The sequence below is a fragment of the Podarcis cretensis genome, assembly GCF_951804945.1.
Source record: "Podarcis cretensis genome assembly, chromosome: 6".
NCBI classification, from domain to species: Eukaryota; Metazoa; Chordata; class Lepidosauria; order Squamata; family Lacertidae; genus Podarcis; species Podarcis cretensis.
The window spans coordinates 22,035,586-22,052,253 of NC_137175.1; the positions used below are offsets into that span (position 1 = coordinate 22,035,586).

General features: G+C 43.2%; 1 protein-coding gene across 3 annotated transcripts in view; it reads left to right on the plus strand.

The window, feature by feature from the left end:
* The window catches only part of SULF2 (sulfatase 2), a 280,685-nt gene that overhangs the window by 262,991 nt on the left and 1,026 nt on the right, over positions 1-16,668 (plus strand). For all 3 annotated transcript variants that reach the window (XM_079979106.1, XM_079979105.1, XM_079979107.1), the window contains 9 exons: positions 5,546-5,789; positions 6,890-6,986; positions 9,502-9,596; positions 11,067-11,126; positions 11,634-11,803; positions 12,562-12,704; positions 14,107-14,230; positions 15,002-15,032; positions 15,454-15,507. In XM_079979106.1, the coding sequence (XP_079835232.1) occupies positions 5,546-5,789; positions 6,890-6,986; positions 9,502-9,596; positions 11,067-11,126; positions 11,634-11,803; positions 12,562-12,704; positions 14,107-14,230; positions 15,002-15,032; positions 15,454-15,507 (1,018 nt within the window). The remainder of the gene's footprint in view (positions 1-5,545; positions 5,790-6,889; positions 6,987-9,501; positions 9,597-11,066; positions 11,127-11,633; positions 11,804-12,561; positions 12,705-14,106; positions 14,231-15,001; positions 15,033-15,453; positions 15,508-16,668) is intronic.

Below are 16,668 nucleotides of genomic sequence, written 5' to 3' on the forward strand. Positions count from 1 at the left end.
TGCTTGAGCTGTAGTTCAATTAACTTGTTCTTGAAGGAACAGTGAGCACAGTTGCATGGACTCACTAGTGACTTCTGGAGAATCAGGAGGCACTTAATTTGACAAAGTTACGCTTAAAGTGGGGGGCAGACTATACCGAAAAGTTATACTTAAGTGGGGCAGAATATCATCACTTATGGTACTTTACGCAGATCAAGCATAGGGAAATAATTTATTGGAACCTTTCCAAATCCTCACAACACCCCAGTTAACCATGTGCTTATCTCAGTTTACAGGTGTCAGAAACCCAAGTGCCATTCCAAACAATATTTCGTTCATGCAGTAAATGCACAGTAGTTCATTGGTTTGTCTTACAAAAAGGAGGGTTAATATTTTCAGCCCCAAAAGTCTCATTCGAGATTGGCCAACTCTTGGAGGGCGACATGTTAACGGCCCGTTACTGCTCCTTTAGCCCACACACATTTGTCAGATATGCACACCACATAGTCATACCTGCAGAAACACAGCAGCAGGACAGCAGAGCACCATGGGACATGTTTTTATCTTATTTTTAAGTGGATTGTTTCTGCTACCTGGTTGTGGCTGCTTAAGGAGGGCAGGATAGAAATTTAATAACAAGAATAATAGTGGCCAGATTTTATTTATTTATTTATTTATTTTAAAAAAATCAAACTACTGCCAACAGCAAATTGTTGTTGTTGTTGTTGTTGTTATGTTTTTTGGGGGGGCAGAGGTTTTGCAGGCCACAAACTTTTTCTAGTTCCAGGAATGTTGGGGTTTTCATCAGCACCGGGAGAAAGCTTAAACTAGCTTCCGGAGAACAGTCAGCACTGCTGACTATTTGATTGGGTGGTTAATTAATTATTGACTAGTGCTTAGTCAAATTAATGTGATTTGGAATAATAACATATGGAAGTCATTTTTCCTCTTTGGTGGGAACTATGATGTTTCAATATTTACTGAGAATAAGTTATGTTGAAGGCATGAGGTATGGCTGACTTGTGCTAATATGTTAATTTTTGCGGCGTGTGGAAAAGCTGTTTTTAAATTTAGTTTAAAAAAATTATAATAGTTATGAAATGTCCACTGCCTGATCCAACCTAGTCATTCAGTGGTAAGAAATGGAACAGCTCTTCCATTGTTCATCAGAAATTCAAACCTTTCTGCTTTATGCAGAAAGAATGTTGTGGGGGAAATCCTAGGATAAGGAAACTGTGGGATTCATTTCAGTCCCTCTGCTTTTTCCTGAGAGAACCATCATTTACCCATGTTCTGAGATACAAGCAATTGGCTTGGCAGGTGCATTCTAGTAATCAGGTGTGAAAGATGAGTACTTAAAGAACAGTTAATAGCAACCTGAATGCTGATCATGCTTGTGCCAGATGCAAAGTTTATCTTTTCCTTATAAAGCATTGCCTCCTTTTCCACTGCAATTATTGTAATTATTCCAGGTGTTGTTGCTGGAATCTCATCACACAACACAGAAACAACAGTTCATCTCCCTGTTTTGCTACTACACTATTGGCTTGTGAGGGAGTCAACCTAATACAGGTGTGGGGAACCTTTGGCCCTCCAGGTGTTCCTGGAACATCAATGCCCATCATCCCATGCCACTTGCCATGCTTTCTAGAGCTGATGGAGTTCAGCAACATCTGGAAAACCAGAGGTTCCCCACAGATGACCAGATGACAGTGTGTGTGTGTGTGTGTGTGTGTGAGAGAGAGAGAGAGAGAGAGAGAGAGAGAGAGAAAGAAATACATTGGCCATTGGCTCCTGGATCTAAAAAGGGACCCAAAAGCCAGTTGGATTTACCAACTAACCAGTGTGGTGTAGTGGTTAAGAGCAGTAGTCTCGTAATCTGGGGAACCGGGTTCGTGACTCTGCTCCTCCACAGACAGCTGCTGGGTGACCTTGGGCTAGTCACACTTCTTTGAAGTCTCTCAGCCCCACTCGCCTCACAGAGTGTTTGTTGTGGGGGAGGAAGGGAAAGGAGAATGTTAGCCGCTTTGAGACTCCATAAAGGTAAAGGTACCCCTGACCATTAGGTCCAGTCGTGGCTGACTCTGGGGTTGCGGCGCTCATCTCGCTTTATTGACTGAGGGAGCTGGCGTACGGCTTCCAGGTCATGTGGCCAGCATGACTAAGCCGCTTCTGGCAAACCAGAGCAGCGCACGGAAACACCATTTACCTTCCCACCGGAGCAGTACCTGTTTATCTACTTGCACTCAACATGCTTTCGAACTGCTAGGTGGGCAGGAGCAGGGACCAAGCAGTGGGAGCTCACCCCGTTGCGGGGATTCGAACCACCGACCTTCTGATCGGCAAGCCCTAGGCTCTGTGGTTTAGACCACAGCTCCACCCGTGTCCCTTAGAGTAGTGATAAAGCGGGATATCAAAATCAAACTCTTCTTCTTCTAGCTTATATATAGGCATTCATAGTAGTTTGAAGCTGAAAATGAAGCCATCGTTTAAATATATATATATATATTAAAATACCCTCTCCTCCATTCAACTTGTACAAATATTTACACATGTATCTCCCATTGGTTGTTGGATGTTTTTTTAAAATAACATTTTGTTCAGCATTGACATATTTGGAAGAAAAGAAAAATTGGCAGCTCATGCATACAGAGAAGAAGGTCAACAACAAAAGGAAGTTGGTTCTTGCTAAGAAAGCCTCCCTTTGTTTCTTATAACTATTTGGGTGTAGCTCCTTGGGACTTCCTCTATGTATTGAAAAGGAAGGGAGTTCCCACATTTTAGTCAAATGTTCCATAAATTAGAATCTATTTCTCCCCCTTGAGCTATGATTCACCTGGCTGAACCTCAGGTGGAAAGCCTGAGTCCCAGGTGGTGAAAAAGCTCAAGTGAACTCATCAGCTCAGTGTGCTGAAAACAGTGCGAAATGATGATTCAGTGTGAGGAGTAATTAGGACAGGGGTTGAAATAATTGCGATAATAAGTACTTCAGATATAAATTTGTATTTATGTAGCATTTCTCATATGTAGCATTCCTCCCTTCAGTACGCCTTGGCATAATCCTTAAAGGTAGGTCAGTATTATTATTATTAGTACAGTAGTACCTCAGGTTAAGTACTTAATTCGTTCCGGAGGTCCGTACTTAACCTGAAACTGTTCTTAACCTGAAGCACCACTTTAGCTAATGGGGCCTCCTGCTGCTGCCGCACCGCCGGAGCCCAATTTCTGTTCTCATCCTGAAGCAAAGTTCTTAACCTGAAGCACTATTTCTGGGTTAGCGGAGTCTGTAACCTGAAGCATATGTAACCTGAAGTGTATGTAACCTGAGGTACCACTGTAGTAGTAGTAGTATCTCAGTGCTGCTGATAAAGGGATGGTGACGGAGACTGGGAAAGAGTAGCTTGTGTAAAGCCATCTGGCAAGAGTCAAATTAAATGTTACTAAAAATTAGAGGGGCCAACAATGAAAAGGTATGTCAAACTTTTCCCTCCACCTTCGTAATGTCCAATATACTGGGTTACTCCAGCCACTCTGATGCCATTTTGCTATGCCTTTCCCCCTAAAACAGGGGTAGGCAACCTAAGGCCCGGGGGCTGGATGCAGCCCAATCGCCTTCTCAATCTGGTCCGCGGACCGTCCAGGAATCAGCGTGTTTTTACATGAGTAGAATGTGCCCTTTTACTTAAAATGCACCTCTGGGTTATTTGTGGGCCATAGGAATTTGTTCATCCCCCCCCCCCAAAAAAAATATAGCCCAGCCCAGCACATGGTCTGAGGGACGGTGGACCGACCCCCTGCCGAAAAAGGTTGCTGACCCCTGCCCTAAAACAATGCCAGCAATAGCTATTGATCAGGAGTGTGACCACAGTAAACTTCATCATACTGACACAACCCACTGGTTCATCTTTATACTGATTGGCAGCAGGTCTCCAGAATTTCAGACTGGTTTCTCCTAGCCCTGCCTGGAAGTGCCAGGGATTGAACCTGGTATCTTCTGCACGCAAAGCAGATGGCTCTGCTATTGAACCGCACAACTCTTTTGTTAAGAGAGGTGAAAGCAGACACAGCCGACAGTGAGCTTGCAAGGGTATCCCAGCAGTATTCAAGCCTGCTGAGTTGATTGGGCTTTCTGTGCCCAGAGGAAAGAGCTTTTGCAGCCCAGACTATGCAGAGCTTCACTTAGGAAGTTTGCTTGTCTGAATGGGAGAGGAAATACAAGCAGCAGAGGAATATTGAATCATGGCCCTGGACCTGGAGCTTAAAGATAGGAAGTTTAAAACCTGCTTGATTTTTAGAATGGAGTTGAAATCGAGAGAGACCAGGTAGAGAGGATAAATGAGAAAACCATGTTCTTTAACTCAGGTGTGTCTCTGATTTGTCTCCATGGGGAAAGTTAAGGATTTTGTATCTGAGGAAATTTTAAGGAAAGGCTACCAGCAACTCCAAAAAGGGTTCTTAAAGAGTTGTTATTTGGCATTCTTGGGAAGTTGGCAACGGACATAATTCTCATATCTTCCTTTCGGTATTCTGGGTGTCTACTGCCACCTTGTGGCTGTAAGTAAATTATTAGACAGAAATTCTTTACAGCATTATTGCATGCAGAGAAATGAAGGCATGTTTGGCAAATCCTCACCACGATCAACATGGAAACCTATGTCCCCACTGTGGAAGGACTTGTGGATTCAGAATTGGCCTCCACAGTCACTTACGGGCACCGTTAAGACCGTGTTCATGCAAGACAATCTTACTCGGCCATGATGGATTGCCAAAGAAGAAGATGCATAGAAACATTCTGCTTTTAAAAATCCACACACACCCAATGTACTACTGCTTATGCTGCTGCTGTTCTTCCTGCTGCTGATACTCATGTATATAACACAATTTTACAAAGCTCTTGCCCATCTTTATTTTTGCTTTCTCATGGGAACCTACGGTACTTAGGGTTTATTATTCTCAAATTGCAGGTGGGAAATTTAGCAGGCAAGAGGTTTGCTCAGTTCCTCAAGATGATTCCATAGCAAAGGTGGGACTTAACTGATTCCAATACTTTAACTAATGGACTGATACTGGTTGTGTATAAAAATGCAACCTAGAGGTTTGACTAATCCCACACCAGCAGAAAGATAATCTCAGCCTGGGAGGTCCAACAGGCATCTTGTGGGCATCTAGCCCAGGGTTTCCTAAATTTGGGTCTCCAGCTGTTTTTGGACTAAAATTCCCATCATCCCCGATCACTGGTCCTGCTAGCTAGGGATGATGGGAGTTGTAGTCCAAAAACAGCTGGAGACCCAAGTTTGAGAAACCCTGCTCTCGCCCACTAAAGCAATTGTCTGGCTTCTATCAACCCTGTCAAATGTTATTGTGGAAGGAGATAGAAGAGTTTTACTTGTAAGGAAGACAACGTTGTTTGCTGGAGTTGTAGGATAAGAGAGATGTTTCCATATTTCCATGTTGATTTTCATGTGATGTCCTGAGCATACTGAATGGCACTTTCCTGCATGTCAAACCCACATATGCTGTATTAAGACAGAGAAAGGCAAGCTCTGTTTTGTCCTCCTTTCCACAGAATACAAGGCAAGCTATATTCGGAGTCGCTCAATTCGTTCTGTGGCTGTTGAGCTTGATGGAGAGGTGTACAACTTGGATTTGGAGGATGGCTACCAGCCCGTCTTACCCAGAAATATCACGGCTAAGAACAAATATGATAAAGATGCTGAAGGAGAAGACGGTGATAAGGATGTGGAGGAATACAGTGGAACAGGCAGCATTTCAGAGAATGCAGCCCCTAACTTAATAAAAGTGACACATAGGTAAGTCCTACTGAAGCATAGTTGAAATTACCATTACAGCAGTATATGTGCCACTTTGCAGAGTGGCAAGGCCCCATCTGCACTGTGCATTTAAAGCACTCTTAAACCTGTTTAAACTGTCATGGCTTCTCCTAAAGCATCCTGTGAAGTGTAGTTTGCTAAGAGTGCTGAGATTTGTTTTTAATTATTTTGGGGATTTCACCTGTTTTCTTTTTATTAGTACGCTGCTTGGAGAACATTTTGATCAAGTTGTTTATACATTTTATTTTATTTTAAAAAGTGAAATGCAAAATACAAGACAGTGGGCAGAATTTGTCTAACCAGGCCCTGAACAAGGTCTTCTGCTTCCACAATGGGGCTTCCCCCACCCCCCAAAAAATAGCTATGGGAGAGTCCCCAGAACAGAATGCAGGAGGAAGAGAGGGGGGGGTGGTTCCATCTGGCAAGCTGCAGTGTTTGTGCTGATGGAACAAATGAAAGAACAGGGTGTTAAATTCTACCCGCTGCTCTAATCCAAGAGAGTTTATGGGCATGTTGAGGACCACATCTGTCCAATTTAACTCTCAAATCAGTTTTCAAGATGATTGGGAAATATAAGCTACTATGTAGTGGAAGCTCTATCACGAGCACTGAAATACTACAATGTATGCACATTAAGGACAACATTGTGAATTCCAAGGGCTAAAAGAATGGCTTGATCGCAGCTCCTGTTTCCAAAGTAGGGGAAGGGATTATAAAATAGATTGCGATGCTTCTTAACACATTTGACAGTGGTCAAATGCTGTATGTCACCTTTGGGAGCCATTTTGCACCCCTGCTCGTGAACCTGATGCTTTCTTCTAGTGTAAGTATGTTGCATAGCTGTCAACCTTCCCTTTTTTTGTGGGAAATTCCCTTATTCCATCGCCGCTTCCTGCTGCTATCCCGGATTGTTAGATATCCCGTAGACTGTCTCCAGGACAGGTGAGGCTGCTGACCCCTTATTTTCGAGGCTGCTGATCCCTTATTTTCAAATCTGAAAGTTGACAGCTATGGTATGTTGCCTTTTACAGTCCTTGCTCTGCTGGCCAGTCCAGTGACCTTTCCCCCCCCCTTCCCAGATGTTACATCTTAGAGAATGACACCGTTCAGTGTGACACAGATCTGTACAAATCACTGCAAGCTTGGAAGGACCATAAGCTTCATATAGACCATGAGGTGAGTGGCACACACGGCAAACACCACTTGAATTTGCATTCCTAGACACTAGCAACTCTTGATGCCTTACCAAAACTGGGAGGCTGCAGACCCTTAGCCAGACTTTGCATAATATCTCAGGCAGACTCGCCTGACCAGGTTGTAGGTTCCAGCCCCAGAGAATCTACCTCTTCTAAATTGTGTGCTGTCTACATTCTTTTTAACAAAGGGTGGCAGCGTGATCAAAGGTATCAAGGGGAAGCAGTAACTGGGCAGCTGTCAGCTTTTGAGTGAGTGCCGCTTGGTCAGCTGTAAAATGTTTGGAGGCAATGGATGCTGCTGGTCTCTTGAAATGTTTGGTAGAATGGGACCAGCTGCTAAGCCTCTTCACTGTGTTAATTGGTCTGTTTTCTTTTTAAGCAAATGCAGCAAATGAAGATGGATAGTATTGACAGTATATTCCCCCCCCCCCCACACACACACTTTCCCATCATCTCCAGGTCAGAGTCTGCAGACAGTTTCGCCTTTGAAGGCAGAGATTGGTAGACAGTCAGTAGCTCCTTCTTGCCAAGAACAATTGTTGCTGCTATACAGAAACTCCTTTGAAATATTTTCTCACTGTTTTGTGCATGGTGGTTTACTACTTTGTTGAGTGAATTTTTGTAAAAGGGATGCACCTAAGGGTTTCCCTTGGTCCATGGAAGGGCTTTTGATCTCAATCATTGTCGTAGTGATTTCTGAACAGTATTAACCGATATGCCCAGTGTTAGAAAATCAATGACAACCATTTTGAAAATAGAAGTAATCAACCATGGAAAATGAAAAGGAAGGTTGTATCGTGCTTAGAAATAGCAGACACACATGCCATATTATCATGCAAAAATGAGGAAACCCACCTTGTGTTTCTATTAAAAAATGTTTAGAGAGTGACATCCCTATAATGTAATCAGCATAAATGCCACCCCAGGAGGGTGCAGAAAAATGTATGAAGACATCCTCTTCTTTCTGATCTCTCCCCTCCTGCAGCCTTTGCATTCAGACTAAAGATTTATTCTAAACCAGTGCTGTGTATTCTGCCTAGCAGTAGCTTTCTACAATATTTCCTATCCCTGCAGTTTGATGTGATTTAATTGGAGATCCCACAGTTCAAAGAGGGACCTTACACCCCAAAATGTGTGCTCTGCCATGTCTAGATCCAGTGTGGTGTAGTGGTTAGAGTGTCAGACTAGGGCCTGGGAGACCAGGGTTGTGGTCCTCACTAAACCATGAAGCACACTTGATGACCTTGGGCCAATCACGGTCTCTCAGCCTAACATCTGCCTTACAGGGTTGTTGGGAGAATAAAATGGAGGGGAAGGCAGAACTATGTATGCCACCTTGAGCTCCTTGGAGGAAAGGTGAGAAATAAATGTAATAAATAACTAACAAGAACTTGTGTAGCCCCATCACTCTGTAATGAGAGAGATTACAACGTCAGACATGGGCATAGCCTCGTGCCTGTGTTTTTATCTTTTTAAAACAAGGCAAAGAAAAAACATGACCATCAGCCCTTGTCTTTAAAGAGACTCCCAATCTATTCCAACATTTTCAACAAATTACTGTAAGAGCTGGTGTTAGTTTGTCTACTTAGTGCCTGACATATTGCATCTTTTGAGGATTAGGAAGGTTTCTTGCAAATAATAGAAATGCAGCTCTCCCCTCCGCAGTGCAATGATGCAAGTACGATGATCTTCCTGAGGGAAAGCACTTGCCAATTCAAGCTAATAGCTAGCTAGAAATTGCTCTTATTTCTTCGGCAGTTCCAAATGTCCGTCACTTAACAGACTGAAGAATGCAGCTGTCAAGCTTGGCTTCTGGCTAGAGAGGAAAATTTGGTACACCAGCTTAAATCTCTTGGTTTTTCAAAGAGGGGTGAAAGTGCAACAAGAGACTGAGAACCCATCTGCACTATACAATTAAAGCAGTATTGTACCGCTTTAAACCAGGCAGGTCCAAAGTCCGTTTCAGGGGCCTAATCCGGCCCATGTGCCAGTTAAAAAAAGGTCAACAACTTTGGTTGGCCCTCATGCATGTTCACTGTATCAAATCTGGCCCTCTTTGGAAAACGTTTGGACACCCCTGGCTTGTCATGCCATCCCCCAAAGGATCCTGGGAACTGTAGTTTATTAAAGATGTGGAGAGCTGTTAGGACTCCCCTGCTCTGCTCACAGAGCTACGATCCCCAGAGTTTTCTGGGAAGAGGGGTTGAGTGTTAAAACCCTCCAAAAACTATAGCTGTGTGAGAATAGGGGTCTTCTAACAGGTCTCAAACACCCATAACAAACCAAAGTTTCCAGGATTCATTGGGGAAAGCCATGTTTGTTTAGAGTGGTACAATACTGCTTTAAATGTGTAGCTCTGATGGAGCCTTATTGGGGTTGTGTTTATGAAGATGTTAAAAGGGTGTGTGTGTGTTATTGACACCAACTGGATAGAAGAAACCTAACCAATGCATCTTACAGCTTTCCCTTGTGTCCTTACTTTCTGCTGTTGCTAGATTGAAACTCTACAAAATAAAATTAAAAACCTAAGGGAGGTGAGAGGTCATTTGAAGAAGAAGCGACCAGAGGAATGTGACTGTAACAAGATAAGGTACTCCTCCACCTATCCTGGATTCGCAAACCTTAAGAAGTAGTTTCTGGGGTGGGGTGGGGGTGGGGTTATTATTATTAGCTTGGGCAAGTTGGCCATACAAACTACGAGGCTGTTGGAAATTCTTAGCAGTGCAAAGAGATGCTTCCTCTTGCCTACCACGTTCTTTGGGATTCCCACAGCAATGTTTTCCCCACCCGTATCTTGAGCACCAGGCTTATCAAATCACCTGCCTCTAAGGGAATTATTACATGTTTCATTATTGCCCTGCTTTGGAATATTTTAAAGATGTGGGCCTCGTTGTCACAACCAGCTGATGGAACAGTGGACTTGTGCCTGGACTGCACCACTTCAGCCTACAGCTGGGTAGAATATTCCTGTTCCATAACTAACAGCAACAAAAACCATAAATAAAAAAATCCCTACATTTAGAAAATGGGCGTGTCATTGGCACAGCTAGGATAGAGCCCTTCTCTGTTACATTCTCGCTTTTTGTTCACGGGAATTGCTAGCAATGCTGACCCTGCAGTCCGAAGTAGTAAAACCAAGAAGCAGGTTTCCTTCCTCGTCTGCTGTTTCCGAAAACTAGACCTGAAGTAGCTACATGGGTTGGGGGGGACCTCTGCTGCTCTAGTGCCTATGTTATATTTCATTTTTGTTACTGCGTGGAAACAAAAAGTGAGAAATTCAAGAGAGCAAAAAAAAAACATGTTGAAAGGGGCCAGAAAGTTTTTAGTACTTCCCATTATACCCATCTTGTTCTTAACCAACAACAAACGTATGTAGAAAGTACAAAGCCCTCCCTTTCCATATTGGCTTTTGGTGGGAATAGTGTGCCTTGCTGGTTAGCTTAGTTGGTTTAGCGTGGTGCTGATGACGCCAAGGTCACAGGTTTGAACCCTGTATGGGTCCATATTCCTGCACTGCAGGGGGTTGGGCTACTAGATGATCCATGGGGTCCCTTTCAACTCCATTATTCTGTATTGTGGGGGGGTAAGTTCTCTCTCCTCCTCCTCTGTCTCTTGCCGCTACTTCAATTCTGCTTTCCTTTTAGTGAACCTTAATGCCTTTGTTCTATATTTTAATATTGTTTTGGTCACGTTTCATAAGCTGCCTATAGCTTACGGGGAAGTGAAAGTATAAAAAACATAAACGGAGGAGAGATCGTTGTTATGTACTGAAGTTCTCACCCTGGGCCAGCAGGGGGATACTTTAGATAGTTCAGGTCCACATATACAAATAAGGGAATGAAAGTGACATTCAGTGATTAGATAGTTACAGAAAATGGTTACTGTTGCGTTCTAGTGGAGCTCTATATAAGCAGGCTGGCTGAACCCTTCAGTTCTGTTCTGTTCTGGCCTGTGAATAAACAAGAGCTGTTTGAAGAATCGCTGTGTCATCTGATATGTTCACCCACAACTTAACAATCGTCTCTTAGATAATTGTACATCTGGGTTTTTTGTCTTGCAGCTTCCATACTAAGCACAAAGGCAAACTGAGGCACAAAGGTTCTGGTGTCCACCCTTTCAAGTAAGTGCAAGCAGGCATCACTAGACAAGTAGCAAATGTGAAATGCTCTGAAATTCAGTTCTGCTGCAGTAGTTCCAAACAAAAAATCTAACCAGAAGCATAAGAAAATGATAGGGATTCAACCTCTGCTTGTAGGACTCACATGCACATCTTGGTCATAGTTAACAATTGGTAAGGGTTGGAGGGCAAGGATTGTGGGAAGTGGGTGTGCTTCACATGCAATGTGGAAACATTTGGGATTGCAGGTATTGGTTGTGCTGTTCCAGCAAAAACAATCCACTACCTGGATTTCTGGACTGTGCCATTTCAGAGTATAGAGAAAAGTGCGCTCTCTTTGAAGGTGCCCTCATCTGCCTTCCTCTTGACTATACCAGACACAGGAAATGAATGAAGAGCATAGCCATTCTGATCAGTAGCGACTGATAAGCCTCATTTTCCATGAATCTGCTGGTATAAGTTATGCAACGAGCTATTAGTTCACCCTGCACCCTTGTCTCTGTGCTGTAGGAAAGCCCTGCAAGAGAAGGACAAGCTGTGGCTCCTCAGAGAGCAGAGGCGGAAGAAGAAGCTGAGGAAGCTGCTCAAGAGGATTAAAAACAATGACACGTGCAGTATGCCGGGCCTGACTTGCTTCACCCATGACAACCAGCACTGGCAGACTGCCCCCTTGTGGACACGTAAGATATCCCCTGATACTAACTCATAAGGCTGCATGCACTTCACCATGACTGTTGAGTTGCCTGTCAAGGCACAAGAGGTAATTAGCTTATGCACTCTTTATGCACTCTTCTACCAAAACAAGCAAGCATGCAATTGCGTCCCCCAAATAGATCTGAATTGCCTCTGAGAAGTGTTGTCTCCTATATCCCTGAAAGACCCATCATCACCCTGTGTCTTTAGTGCAGATTGGAGAGAACAAAACAAACCTGTGGCTGATTTCCATTCGTGCTAATAACTTTCTGAACCCCACCCTTTTTGGAGCTGGGAGCCCTGCCCCTTTTATTTCAGAGGTGGTGGTGGGGAACTGGTTGCAGAGACTCAGTTGTGAGGGAGAGGCATCCACAGGGAAGCTCCCTGACATTACAATGCCATTTGCAGCGCTGATGTTTCAGAGATAATATGAGACTGCTAAGCATGGGATCCAGAGTGCTATGCACAGTGTCTTGCATTCCTTTCAACAGAACAAGAGTGGGAAACCACAGATTAGGAATCTGAATGGGACTGCCAACTGTGGTTCATGCCCACCTTGAGTTCTCTGACTTAGCTGGAATGTATCAGTAAATCATATTTCCTTGCTGCCTTGCTTGAAATGGGCAGGAGAGCCCAGTGTGGTCATGCATTTGTAGGAACTACCTTGATTTATGGGTTATCTCACAACATACAATACTTTACTATAAACTTTCAGCTTTAACTATTGTTACTGTTGTATTTGCAGTGGGTCCATTCTGTGCCTGTACCAGTGCAAACAACAACACATACTGGTGTATGAGGACAATCAACGAGACTCACAACTTCCTGTTCTGTGAATTTGCTACCGGCTTCCTTGAATATTTTGATCTCAACACAGATCCGTACCAGGTATCCTTTTATATTTTTGTAAAGCTAGTAACAAAAGTGGCAGGATTTGCAGGCGGGGAAAACATTTCTGCAAATTCAGGCTTGTGCAGAGCTCAGAATAGAAGCTGAAACTCATATTTAACTTAGTTTTCTTGACAATTGCCTTAAAAGTAACAGCCATGTTTGTTATGCAGTAGGCTAGGTAAACGCTTGAGGCCATGCATTGGAAAATATATCCACTTTCTATTTGGAGATACATCCCTCCTCCACTCAAGTCCACCCAAGATGCTCTTAAACATAAACAAATAGAACAAAAGGATGAATTTTATTGGGAATATAGGTCACATCCCCAGACAGAGTCAGGCTATTGAGCAGGCTTCCTCAGTCTCGGCCCTCCAGATGCTTTTTGGCCTACAACTCCCATGATCCCTAGCTAGCAGGACCAGTGGTCAGGGATGATGGGAATTGTAGTCTCAAAACATCTGGAGGGCAGAGGTTGAGGAAGCCTGCCATTGAGCCATACAGCTCTGTATTGTCAACATCAGGGAAAGTGAACCTGCGGCTTTCCAGATGGTTGTTGGACACCAATTCTCAATGACCCAAGGCAACATAGTAGAAGATAAAGGGAGTTGTAGTCCAGCAATATTTGGAGGGCCATAGGCTCCCCATCCCTGATCTACACAGACTGGTAATGGCACTCTAGGGTTTCGAACCAGTCTTTCCAGCCCCTTTAGCATGTAAAAAAGAGAGAGATGTGCTCTGCTAATGGTTCTATTACCCTTCCTCTGTTAAGCAACTGTCTATATTATCAAGTGCAACTGATATATCTGGTGAAGCAGATTCTTTTCCATGAAAGGCCCACGAAACATTTTCATTTGTTGTTGGCCAAAATGCATGCCTGCAAACTTACGGCTGCATTTATTGTGTATGTAAAGAGGTTCACTGATGGCCAATAGGTTTCTGCTTGTGAAGGTCTGTCTGTAGAGATACTGTGAAGACTCAAATAAGGTGGTTTCCTTGTGAGGAAGTGTGGGCCAAGTAGTCTGCACTCCGGTGCATGTATCCACTACCATCTTTGCCTTCCCTTCCTTCCCCCAAAAACCAACTGGGCAGAAGGGGGAGGCAGCTGCAGAAGTTTTTACCATCGTTCTCCCTCTATTATAATCTCCCTTTTTACAGTTAATCTGTGGCTGTAGAGTTTTGTGCCAATACATCAAATTTACCAATTCAACACATAACATAGTCATTTGTTTGGGAATGCCAATTTAGCCTTGGAGATAGTGATTGGAGCCTCTACATGTTGTAATATATGGTATTTGGTGGCTAATAATGTACCTCTTGGTGAGCATGTAAAAGATGTTACCACAATGTCCACTGAATAAATAGTATGACTTTAACAAACACAAAACTTTTTAATCTGCAGCTAATTAATGCAGTGAACACACTAGACAGAGATGTTCTCAATCAACTCCATGTGCAGCTTATGGAACTAAGAAGCTGCAAAGGGTATAAGCAATGTAACCCAAGGACTCGGAACATGGAACTCGGTGAGGGGTCTCTTATTTTCGCCTTTTTTAGAGTGTTTAAAGTAACTGAGGTGGTACTTTTGCAAAAGACTTGTAGATGAACCATTAACTATATTAAACAGGAAAACTAGATGAGGGTATACTGTAATCAGAAGTTGAACATTACCTTATAGAAATATTTTCTGATAAATGTGTGAATAACAAAATAATGAGGTGCACGGATCACATGGAAAGGTCTCCTTACTAGCCTCAACTGAAGTATTCTGGGGGTGAGAACTTCCCAAAGGATCCACCTTCTGCTAAATTTATTGTCCTGCATTGATACAGTCACTGGGAATCAAGCAGTCATAGTAAGATTTTGAAAACCAGAGACCAGTTTAGGGGGTACATATGCTTTGTTTGTTAACTTTCTAAGTGAATTTGCAATGGAGAACAGCAGCAATAGGGAAAAGTGTTGGGGGCTTAACCCAGTGACCACACATGTAAGGTTAATTGTTCCATTAATTTGTTTCTGTTCCAAACAACTTGTCTTACCAGATGCTGCAACAGCAGGGAGACAATGTAGATTTAAAACAAGGAGCTTGACTTTTAACCTCTCCTCCAAGGGGCTGGAACCAAAATCTTCACTCAGAGTGCAGATGTTTAAATCTCTCTGCTTGGAAACTTTCACAGACAGCAATGTGTTTTCTTTTAATAAGATGCCTTTCCCCTTTTTAAATTGTGCCTTGCAATGTGCTTTCCCCCACTCCTGTGATCATTGCTGCATAACCAATAATATTTTTCCCCCTTTAGGTCTTAAAGATGGAAGCTATGAGCAATACAGGTACTACTAAAAATATAATTATTTTCTCCCCAGTGAGCAATAGGTTATGGGAAGATATGGGCAAGAAGACTTAGGCTGTGGGGTTAGAATTAGGATACTCTCTCTGGGTGGCTCCAGAAGTTTGGGTCCCTCTAGCTATTTCATTGGTAGATAGGTTTCACTTTATAGCATAATTCTACATTATAAGAAGGAAGAGGCAACTTGGGTATAATATGTGTTGTCAAGTTGGGTGAGGGAGACAAAAGACTCTGCTACAGGCCTAAGCATGCAGCCCCACTGTACCTACCTTAACTCTTCCCTCCTGTAACAATACTTGTGTAGCATATGAAACATACTAAAACCCTCCCCCCTTCTGTGCTGTAGTGCTGGTGGTTTTCTTGACATGGTTAACTTTTTTCTCTTTTTGCGGCTCACACATAAGGCAATTTCAACGTCGAAAGTGGCCAGACATGAAGAAACCATCTTCCAAGTCACTGTGAGTTGGGAGTCCATCCACACAAAGCCTTAACATTGCTGTCTCTCTTTTGCATGCAGTCCATATTTGCAGTTTCATCTACTCTTGCTCTTAAACCCTACTCTTCCTAATGAAGCATCTGGGAGAGATATGACTCTAACCTCTTTAACTGCAGCCAATTAATGTTTAAATGAGTTTGTGTTCTCCTGCTCTGTAGCAAGGTAGGGTTCAAGCTGGAGGCAAGGCTCAGGTGGTGCTATAAGAAGGCAGAACTCTTAGTAGTCGCTTCAGCAACAAACAGAGACTGAGCCCTGAAAAATGGCAACAACTGCACCCCAGTTGATAGTCCTATCTGCAGTGCAAGGTGCTTACTCCAGTAGCCTCAGACTGCAACTGCAGAAGTGAGACCAGGGGCGCTCTGTTCAATGCAGTTCTCAGAGGCCTAGAACAGCACAGACAATGGCTTAGAAGCACTAGGAGCTCATCTTGCATGCCCTTCTGGTTCGGAGTCCTGATTCGTTGTAGGGGAATCCAACTCCAGGTTTCTAAAGGGCTAGAGAAGCCCGTCCTCTCCAGATCTGGTGGACTCCCCTTCCCTCCAGGAGTTATTGGAACTGTAGTCCAAAACATTTGGCTGGCGCAGTCTACTTTTAAGGTTGCTATTGGATAGAAGTGTAGGTATACTACTACAGAGGTAGGCCCTCATTATTATAAGACAGTATTTGTTCCTCTATCAGCTGCACTTGTAGAATCAACCTTTCTTTGTTGTGCTAAACAAAAGCTGTAGCGCATGTTGAAATACAGTGACTCCGACACTGTTACTTTGAGAAAAATCTTTGGTAGGAAAGACAAGCAGTCCATTGCACAATTAGGAGGTCAAAATCACTGAGCAGTGATTTCAGAATTTTGTACAATGCTTGCAAGAAATGTGAGGTCATTTAAATGACCCACATACCGTGCAATGAAAATAATGTAGACATAGTTCTCAACACTGAAGATTCATCTAAAAGTCCAACTGCTGTTAAGAAAGGTAGTTAGTGAATGAATGAATGAATGAATGAATGTATCCTTTGCTTCTGTGTTGTGGGTGATGCACAGTGGAAAAGTATGCCCTTTGCATGGCTCTGCTGTGAGAACAGATTGCTTTGCTCTTCAGAGAGTGAATTAATTAAATGTGTGTTC